This window comes from Epinephelus moara, chromosome 20, assembly GCF_006386435.1.
Source record: "Epinephelus moara isolate mb chromosome 20, YSFRI_EMoa_1.0, whole genome shotgun sequence".
NCBI classification, from domain to species: Eukaryota; Metazoa; Chordata; class Actinopteri; order Perciformes; family Serranidae; genus Epinephelus; species Epinephelus moara.
The window spans coordinates 2,411,308-2,422,359 of NC_065525.1; the positions used below are offsets into that span (position 1 = coordinate 2,411,308).

Sequence of the window (11,052 nt, forward strand, 5' to 3'; positions counted from 1 at the left end):
TTTCACGGGCCATTTAGTGAGTTATTACAGACACCGCTAAGGGCTATCAGCTAACGGCGTCCCTACGTCGCCCCGGTAAATGGTCGCGCAACGATTACGTCACATCCAGAGCCCGTAACTTTACAGGAACCTTCCTCCTACTCCGCTCTCTCAGTGGAGACATGGCGGTTGAGAGGGCCGAGCGAGAGGACGTTCCTGTAGTAGTTCCTGCCCCCCAAATAGTACCAGGAACTTCTTCAGTGGAAACGGGCCTATAGTCTCAGCTTGCATTTGTAGATGCAGCAACAAACTGTGTTTACTGACAATGGTTTTCCTGAGCCCATTTAGCAATATCTGTTATACAATCATATTGGTTTTTGACCTTTGATCTCTCAGTGCAGTCTGAGGAATCAAAGGTCACTTGCATTCAATGTTGGTTTTCAGCCTTACCCCTTACATGCAGAGATTTTTTTTAAAGATTATTTTTGTGGGCTTTTTGCCTTTCATGGATAGGACAGTGTGTAAAATGGGGAGACAGAGAGAGAGGAGCGGGGACTGACATGCAGCCCGCGACCGCCGCAGCGAGGCAATGGCTCTGTACATGGGGCGTCGGCACTATCCGTTACGCTACCGACGCCCCGGTTCTCTGAATATTTTTGATGATATAATCAGTCATAAATGGAGAAATCTATAAATTCTTTGCATTTGTGCTTTGAGAAACATTGAGTTTGAGCTTTGAGATATCACGTTCATAAGAATGAAATAGACAAGGTCACAGTAGCCTAGACCTTTGACTAGGGCTCTGCGGTATACCGGTTCGTACCGAAACCGGTATTTATTTTCGTTTTGATATGAATTTTTCATATACTGCAATACCAGTGAATAGCCCAAACAACGTCCGGAATGTGCACGGCGGGAAAGTGTTTCAGCGGGGACCCATTTCACTGCTGCACGCTACAGGCGTGCTAGAGCCGGCGAGAGTCAATCAATCAATTTTCAATCAACCAATTTTATTTATAAAGCCCAGTATCACAAATCACAATTTGCCTCAGAGGGCTTTACAGCATACGACATCCCTCTGTCCTTAGGACCCTCGCAGCGGATAAAGAAAAACTCTCACTACCGAGAGTGAGAGCATAGAGAAAAGTTCAGAGGCGAGAATGGCTGCTGGAGAGAGTTCTGAAAGCGTTCTGAAAACTGTACATGTTGCTGAAGAAAAACATGATGACCCAGAAGAACTCATACCAAAAAGAGCAGGGTTTCCCCAATATGTATTTATATATATGCCACCGCTGCTTAGCTCTTTAGAAACTACCGTTATATTATTTGGCACTACAGACGCTTCATATCCAGGCCTATAGAACAGGTCTGTACCTTGTAATTTTGTTAAACAAACTAAATAGCCTTATGTTATTTATCTTATTTACATGATGGCATGTCATTTCTGTCTCTACATGGTCGCGCCTTTACAATTCTCCTCTGCTCTCTCTATCGCGCACGGCGGAGTTTCGCCCTGATGCGCGCACACACACACACACACACACACACACAGACATGTGCACACACACACACACACACACACACACAGGTGAGCACACTAGAGCACGGCTCGGGCCGCATTTTCCTGACCAAAGCCGACCCGAGTCTGAGACAATTATAAGTGAGCACGGCACTAATGGAGCTGAACCTGTGTTGCGTTCAGGCGTTGTCATGTAAATAACAAATTCCAGCATTTGAATAGGACTATAGCACAACACAGCAGCATGTCAAGTGGGCCGAACCTGAGCAAAATACCGTCAAATACCGTGAAACCGATATGATTTAAAAAATCAGCCCTACATCTGACCATCAAGAACTAATCAGTTCATTGTTGAGTCCAAGTGGATATTTGTGCCAAATCTGAAAAAATTCCATTGATGTGTTGTCGAGATACTGCGTTCACAAGCATGGGACGGACGGACGGATGGATAACCCTAAAACATAATGCCTCCGGCCATGATTATCGCTGGCGCAGAGGCATAAAAAGAGAGATCAGTTTTTGACATCTGCATTGATTTTTTAAAATAATTTCATGCAGAATTTGGGTTGGATCTGCAGATCTATATCAGTGTAGCTCAATCTCTGACTCTCGGTTTTCACATTTAAAAAATCACATTTTTAAAATCATCTTTACATTTTCCCCCACATACATACACCAGGAGCAACTGGAGTTTCAGTGTCTTGCAGAGGACCCTGGAATCGAACCAGCAACCTGTCCATTAATGGCCGGCTGATGTTGTAATTATAGGATGCATCTTACAACCCTAGGCTGTCAGGACATCATACATACAGTGGTAGTGAGTGGATCTCTATAGGAGTAATCCATTATTACGTATGACGGTATGCGGTAAACTCTCGCAGGAAACAAGCTTAATAATCTTTTTAACAATGAGGAGTATGCTTTACTTTCTAAACTAATTCCTCTCATTTATTAACATTTAATATGCACTTTAAGCCAAGCCAACTGGACACCTTATACTTTCTATAACACATGCAATATCTTGTCACACATGAAAACAGGTCTTCCAAGGAGGACTGTGTGTCTGTCTTTTACCTGGTATATCTTGTCACACATGAAGGTCTGGCCTCCCAGGATAAGCAGTGTGTGTCCTGCCTTGCGTGGTCGAGCACATGGACTAGTCACTATTCCGTCATTCTGAAGGATTTTCTTTTTACACTGCATTGCCTCTTCTACTATTGACCTGCAGACGAAAGTTAAATCATGACTTCTGAGAGATAAAGACACCTTTGTCATATCTTATTTTCTACCAACATGTCTTCATTCCCACAAATCTCTGAATTCTGCTTTTTATTGATCTGGTGGCAGGTGACATATGGTGGCATCTTCTGTCACCAGCCAACACCCCCTTAGTCTTTAGCAGCACGTAAGAGTGACTGGGCGTATCTTAGGGCCTGTGTGCACATAGCGTTTTTTTCTGAGCACCAGCAACTTTTTCATTTGTTTCCAATAAGGAGAAAAAGCACAAAGCCCAGCATCTTTTTTCAGATTGCTTTGCCTATTTTGTGTGACTGCCCTAAGTGCTTCTAGTTAGAAAGCTCAGATTTTTTTTCAGAAAGGCGCTGGTGATGTCACTGCCACTCCGATCAACTCAAGTCTCAACTAGGGTGACCAGGTCCCAATAAACCAAATGTGGGACAAGGAGTAGGTTTGTGAGGGACAATGTGGGACACCCGCCCCCAGTGCGAAGTTTAGTCATCAGAGACTAAATATTAAAATTAATCATAAACTATACAGAGTCCATATTAACACTGGACTGTTTTGTTTATTGAAGTATTTAGCAACACAGAGACCTGTGGTCAGTGGGATGTGAGGATTCTTAAAATAACATCTGTACAGATGTGAAGCCCTGACTGTATCTGACTGAGCCATAATAAAAGCTGTTGTGTAATGAAAGCTGTATTTTTTTTCCTCTGAAAATATGAACCTTATAGTCAAACACTGTTTATTTAGCCTGTGTAGTTGAGGGGACAGGACAAACTGATATGATGCTGATTTACAGGAGAATTCATGTAAAATGGAGGTTAAACTATGAACATAAATTACAGATCGCCTGTAAAGCATTTTAATAAATTAATCTATCATAATTAAAACAACTGGAGACTGAAAACAAACTGATATATGGGTGTGATCACTTTTCTAATGAATTGACATCATTCCAGACATGGCCTCATGTCTGGAGACATGAGACATGTCTCAATTGACATGGTCTCAATTTGCGTGACGCATGAAAAGAGACAGAAATGCTGTGCAATCCCGCGCGATGCGGGACGTCTGGTCACCCTAGTCTCAACGAAGACATAAAAGCATGGTAGCAGAGCAGCCAGACACTGAATGTTACTGGAGAGTGTTAAGCTTTTATTACTGTACGCCTTGTTAGCTATATATATCATTTGAATTTGATGACCGCCTGTATTTATTTGAACATGGAGTACACGGACGTACACAGACGCAGAGCTCATTGAAATTGAAGAGGGGACAAGGAGAGAGAGGGAGCAGCAACAGACAGAGGAACATGTCTGAATCCAGCTAAAAGGTAAACACAGACGTTCATTTCTCCTTTCCGTTAAGTTGTTGGATAATTATACTAACAATCTGAGCCTATCTGTGTTAAAAAAATGCACTTTTAGTGGACGTATTTTGACATTGCTTGATGCTGTCCCAGTGCCCTATTATTTAATATAGCGCGCGCTCACGGGCTGCAGGCAGGTCAGCCCTAGCTTCGTACTGGAGAAATGTCAAATATTGAACATCCTATCACTCATTTAGACACAAGTAGATTGGAAAATAAGGCCCAGGTTGAAAAAAACATTAGTTCCCCTTTAACCACTCCTTCAAAAAGAACAGAACTTGGTAAAACGGCTTTCTCTTCACATGCACCATACGCCTGGAATGAACTCCAAAACACCTTAAATCTGGAATCACTTCAACCTTTCAACATATTTGAAAACCTTTTAAAATCAACCATTACTGAACAGTGTCACTGCTTCTAACTTGGTGCATTTCAATAGTCTGTCTGTTTTACCTTGTTATATGTCTTACTGAGTGTAATGTGTTCTCATTGACTTTGTGTTCTAGTATGTTTTGTATGTGAGACTTGTGTTCTGGTGGTTTTAGTATGTGTCCATTGTCTTGTCTTTTGTGTGCTTGTAAGTTTTGCCACCCTGGAAGAGGAGTTCCTGTAACTCAATGGGACCCTTCCTGGTTAAATAAAGGTTAAACAAAATAAATAAAATATATATATGTAGGACCGTCAAACTCCCAGGCCTCATATATATATGTATATATATATATATATATATATATATATATATATATATACATACATACATGTATGGCTTTGACCTGTTTAGGACACAGGACCTCTGAGGTACCAGCACATCCTACTGATGCTCTATTAGATTGGAATCTGGGAAATTTAAAGGACATGTTGATGTCTTGAGCTCTTTGTCACATTCCTCAGGCCATTGCTAAGCAGTTTTTGCAGTGTGGTATCTTCCTGCTGGGGGAGCAACTTCCATTAAGACTGCCGTTATGTATACATACAAAGACACATATATAACTACTTGAGACCAGTACAAGAACAAGCAATATTTCCTGGGATTTTAAATAAGTAATTTTATATTTTCTAATCTTAGAAAGAAAAACGTGTGCTGAAAGAAGAAAGACAGACACCAGAGCTTTATATGGATTTATAAGCTCCCTGACAGAACGTACCTGCTCCTCTTGTCAGCCATAACGAGCTCCTCACAGGCTACAGCCTCGAGCAGACACTCAGACGGCAAAAGTGCCAACCTGATTCCCCTCAGTAGGTCTGGTAAATGGTGACGCCGACCCTCCAAGTCATATTTGACCCACCGCAGTACAGAGTTAAACACAACCTGCCACAACAGAAGCATTTAGCTGGTATGTTGCGATCACACCACTCTTTGCTATAATGGAGGGAACTAAATGCATTTAGAAACACAAAGAGTAGGTATGGATTACCAGTTTTCAAGAATAATTGCCATCTTATATTAGATTATTAAGGAGAAAAATAGAGCATAGAAACTGGTGAATCCACTGAACCTGCCTTGTAGGATATCTAGTCAAAAAGCATTAGAAATGTTATCAAAGAAAAGAAAAGAAGGAAAGAAAATAAAGAAAAGAGAGCATCACTCACCTGTTCATCTTCTATTTCGAGCTCATCGCTGAGAATCAGCTCCAGCAATTTATCTTTAGACAAGCTATAGAAATCTTCTGATTCTCTGACCTAAAGGACAGACAAACACTTGGATTACATGCATTGTACATTTAACCTGTGAATTCAAATATCAGCTTCACATGGATCTTCTCTGAAATACATCTATATTTCAGCTGCTAACTCTACATGAGTGAGGAGAGGGAGATGAAAAACTTTCATTTACTCATATTGATACTGACAATATAATCGCAACGATAAAAAAGTCAGGATCAAGTGTGGAAGAAAATGTATTACATAATAGTTTAAGGGTTTATTATTGTCATTAGTGTTGACTGTTTAAATTCCTGCTGTTCTGTATGACCTCTACTTTGTGCTAAGATAAACTATTTAACATTAGTGGGATTTTCTGTGCAGTGGGCTTTGGTTAGTGCAGGAAGCCAGAAAACACTGAGTCATCTTTACCGTCTCGTAGTGTAGCAGACACATCCTCCATGACAGTTCGTACAGTCTTTTACACTGATGAGCGTCTGATAACAGCATCATCCCCAGGCAGTTTGATGAGTGCAGGTTTTTTTCTAAAAACTCTGCTGCTGCGTCCCGAATGTCATGAAACTGCAACATGTCACCCGCCTCTAACAATGACTCTGCGTTCTCCTCGTTTATGATGATGCGTGAAGAATAGGCAAAGTCCAGCAGGAGCTCCAAGACCTGGAAGAGTAGGGAATTAGCATTAACCACTGACATAACATCATGCACAACTGACACAATGACTAATTCTAGGGCTTCTGCATGCCTCAAACAACTTTGTTCTTAGAAGGAGTTATCTAACCACATTACATAGCCAAGTTACTCCTTACTACCTTCACCAACCGAGATATGAGTGGGGCGCAATAAGTTGTAGTCACAGAAAAACATGGTGATGCAGCATCAATCTGTAGAGATGCTTCGTAGAGCTTAACACATACTGTATATCAGCATGGCTGTGTACTGCTTCATTTACAAATCATGGAAGTGCTGGGTGTCACTAGTATTAATATTAGAACAAGGGATGGATATTTACTTATGCACATAATGTTAGGTCTTGTTGGCTTTCTGACTAGTTTAAACTAAAAATACTGCCCTGCGGTTGTATGCCTCCATGCACCATTCAAGTTTCTCTTACAAATTATAACCATGTCTGTGAAAATATGGATGCTTCACACACATATTCCCCCTGACAGCACAGAAGATCTATACAATCAGCACAGTTTCAAGGTGGACACCCAAGATTAGTGTCACAAATTCTGTATCTGACTAAATGTCTCCTCTTCTGTTCCTGAGATATGACACTGAATAATAGCCAGAAAAGTGTTTTATGCAGAACATTATGATTTCATAGTGAAGCTGACCTTTGGGATATAAAATGTCATCACTTAATCATTTTATCTTGTGTGAAATTTTGTCATAATTAGCAGATAAATTTCCCAATAATGGACAAAGCATGTTTTCAGAGGTCACAGTAATCTTGACCTTTGACCATCAAATTCTAATCAGTTCATCCTTAAGTCAAAGTTTACATTTGTGTCAAATTTAAAGAAATTCCCCCAAGGTGTTCTTGAGATGTCACTTCCATGAGAATGGGACAGACAGACGGACAACCCAAAAACAAAATGCCTCTGGCCGCGGCTATCGCTGGTGAAGAGGCATAAAAATACGGTATCCTTTTCCTCAGCAAAAGTAGTTGTACCTCAGGGTGTATACTGTCTCTGAAATTGACATCACTGTCCAGACTTTCTCGTAGCCCTCCACTGAACATGGCCTCAAAATAACAACTGCACGCTGCCAAGACAGCCCTGTAAGACACAAACACAGCATTTTGTCAGTAGTTACAGGTCCAGAAGTTATGAAGAAAACAAAGAAAAGCACAAAAGGATTGTAAGAAGTCTATCTAGAAAACTTAGTTGCTGTTACTCTCTGTTGTGGTGGGGAAAAGTTGTCGGTTGAATGGTAAATAGGCACAAATGTTGTAAGCATGTGTTTACCTGTGGCATGGGAAGGAGCGATCCCCTGCCCACAGAGTGACATCAGTAAACATGCACTGTTTTCTCAATGTGTTCAGGTGGGTCAGGACACTGTCAGGATGTGAAGGCTTGTGGAACAGTGAGATGTTCATGGAGCCTGTGCTAGTTCGGGATTTGCGATTTTCATGAACAGTCACCGACATGGCAGCTTCGTTTGGCAGATCCAGAGAGTCGCTTGGAACAATCTCACCTACTGCTCAATGACAACAACAACAACAACAACAACAGAAAAACGAAAAGAATTTACATTGTTGGATCAGCAGCAAAGCATGCATGCATAAATTTCAGATGGTCAACAAGCACACCACATTATCTTGCATAACTAAACCTTGAAATGAAAGGGCATTATCCCACCAAGACACAAAAAATTACCAACAGCAAAAGAAACTGGACCATGAAGCAAAAGGTTATCCTGTACCCCCTACGAAGGCATACTGATGCCATGCCAGAAAAAACAAACAAAAATAAATAAATAAATAAAATAAAATAACTGATCAGTATCGGGTAATAACAATAAAAAAAAATCTTGTTATAACAAGATGTTTTTCACGTTTTTACAAACAAACAAATAATAGTGTTTTACAAATGCCCTATGATCCACTAACAAATACAATGTGGTTTGCAAATTTAAAACATAATTAACAAATTAATGGATTTTGTTTTGCAAATACAAAACATACCTATCAACCAAATACGCAGCATATTTCTAATACATCATGCTTCAGAAATAAACACAGCATGTCTTTCAAGTACAAAAAAAAAAAAATCTACAAATACAAAACAATCTCTTCTACAAGTACAAAACAATCTCTTCTACAAGTATGAAACAATCTCTTCTACAAATGCGTAAATATCAATTTTTAAGCACGTCCACCTACACTGGCAACCTGAGTGAACACTGCACCAACCTTGCTGTGCTAAATTGCCACTAACAAAGTTAGCTTCTATAATTCGAGGTCAACATTAGAGGCAAGTATTTAAGTTGTCTTAGTAAGTTTAGCTAATTGCGAACATGTCCACATCTGGCAAATATTACTTAGCAGAGGAGCAATGTTAACCGTGTAACATTATAGTAGCATTAGCTGAAGTTAATGTTAACATGTGTAAGTTAATGTTAAAGTGTGTGGTTGGCATAACAGCAATAATGCAGTGGTTAACTGTAATGTTAGGTGCCTTGGTGTGCTGAAGGCTCAGAAGCCAGCAGATGAAATTGAGCTTATTTAACTCAGTGAATGGTACACCAAAAAAACAGTTACTGATTAATATGCAGTATTCTCCCAGCTAAACAGACTAATGTTACAGTTCAATGGTTATCTACAGTTATCAAAAACATATGTTGGAATGATTCTGTCTTTTTTCTTACAGAAAAGGTAACAATACTGAGTGCTGCATCATTTCATGTGCACCCACACAAAGCCACAGATGTAAGTATTTGTTACTTTCTATTGCTGTTCAGCGTAAAATACAGAACTTTATAATACATATTAATACAGCCAGAGCAGTTCCGGAGGACCTCCTCATCCACTGTGGTGGGAATGACCTGGGAGATGTCTCAAGTGTCAACCTCACTGGCTGCTGCCAATCCGGGGAAGACTGACAAGGCCCCCAGAATTATGAACAGTGTTATGGCTACATATGTTGTTGTTTAATGTTTAAGTGACAGCTTTGAACATCAAGCTCACACAAGGCTTGACACTCCTGGGCTATTTGTGAATGATGCAGTTTATTTCACCACGAGGGGAAATTATATTTTCTTAAACAGTTTAAATGAGTCCATTGAAACCCAACTTCAGCAACAGTGCAATTTNATATATATATATATATATATGTATATATCTATATATATACATATATATATATGTATCTCAACACCTGGGGGTACCAGAAGCTCAAAACAAGAGACAGTAGCAACAGCAAGAAAAAGCTGATTGGCACTGGCAGAGAGAATTTGGCAAATTTTTCATGGGCGCAACCCACATACTCACAGGCTTTCCAACGGTATAAGATTTATTGCCAAGAAGCATTGTTACAACAAAGAAATAATCTACCAAACACAAATTTCCTTACTTTTTGTGCTTAGTTCATAAACTGTCTCACACACAAGGACTTAAAATGAATAATGGCTCCTGTACATTTTACACCTTACCATTATGTAGGGACTGCTGCAATATCTTTTTCACTGACTGCTGCACTACCCTCACTTTAATTGTAAAGGCAGCTTTTATTCCTTAACCCATACCAAGATTTGGACTTTACTCACTGAGTGAAGAGACTGTTGCACCGAGTGCTGTAAGCTATACACAAAGTATCATTTTTATATTGTGGTTTCTCATGCCAACCATTTCTACTATAATTTATACTTGTTACTAAACTTACAGTATGTTGCACTGGAAATTCAACTACCACTTTTCATTTTGCAAACTTGTCTTGTAACAGTTTTTTCCTTGATCCACAGCTATACTGTCACATTATTTAACTAATCCCTTTAATCACATTGTTTTATATATCTTCTTGGTGTGGTTGATGGATAATAATATTACTGAAATTAAAGCAGTTTTCAATTTCCAATTAAAGTATTAATGGTGACCATCAAGTTTCTTTGTTTGGTTTTTATGGCTGGTCAAAATGTAAACAATAGCAAACATGAGTAGTATTGTAATAATGCAGAAGCACATTGATTACTTAACTAGAATTTGTAATTAATTCTGGGGCTCCGTTTATGTTAGCTTTACTAAACAACATAAATGATAGAACAAATGTTGCCGTCCTTGAACACTTGACAGTGAAGGATAAAACAAAAGGCATTACAGTTTGTGCTTTCTGGTGTATTTTATTCTGAATTTTTTTCTGACACTCAAAAACACAAATTCACCAAAGTGTCCTTTTAGATTCATTACCAGGCATACAGTAAAGCTGAAATGAACCAGACAAGAGTGTTCTGTAGTTAGGGGGCCTCCTTAGTGTAGTGGTTAGAGCACTCGTCTTCCATGCGGAAGGTCCAGGATTAAAATCCTGCTGGGGTTGAAGGTCGCAAGAGGTTCCGACTGCCGAATCAAACGAGATCAGATTCCTTAAAGGGCCAGTGTGTAAAATGGGTTGAAAACAGTGACATCAGTGGTCAAATTCTAGATTGCAGGGCTCACTCGCTCACCCCTCCTGTCGGGTAAATGACGGTGGCCTCGTAGGGACAAAAAGCCTTGCGCACAGTTTTTCAGGAGTAGGTCTATCTAGCGACGAGGTGAATGTTTATTTAGAAATCTAAGCCATGTTAC

The 11,052-nt window shown here is 39.8% G+C and overlaps 2 protein-coding genes across 11 annotated transcripts in view; one reads left to right on the forward strand and one right to left on the reverse strand.

Annotated features, from left to right (window-relative positions):
* Positions 1–11,052, forward strand: part of ska1 (spindle and kinetochore associated complex subunit 1) — a 283,761-nt gene that overhangs the window by 102,402 nt on the left and 170,307 nt on the right. The gene's annotated exons all lie outside the window — the stretch shown is intronic.
* Positions 1–11,052, reverse strand: part of LOC126407387 (kelch-like protein 25) — a 148,215-nt gene that overhangs the window by 47,879 nt on the left and 89,284 nt on the right. For all 8 annotated transcript variants that reach the window (XM_050072236.1, XM_050072235.1, XM_050072239.1 and 5 more), the window contains 6 exons: positions 7,742–7,973; positions 7,447–7,552; positions 6,183–6,428; positions 5,700–5,789; positions 5,255–5,418; positions 2,573–2,720 (listed from right to left, as the gene is read on the reverse strand). In XM_050072236.1, the coding sequence (XP_049928193.1) occupies positions 2,573–2,720; positions 5,255–5,418; positions 5,700–5,789; positions 6,183–6,428; positions 7,447–7,552; positions 7,742–7,923 (936 nt within the window). In that variant the 5' untranslated portion in view covers positions 7,924–7,973. The remainder of the gene's footprint in view (positions 1–2,572; positions 2,721–5,254; positions 5,419–5,699; positions 5,790–6,182; positions 6,429–7,446; positions 7,553–7,741; positions 7,974–11,052) is intronic.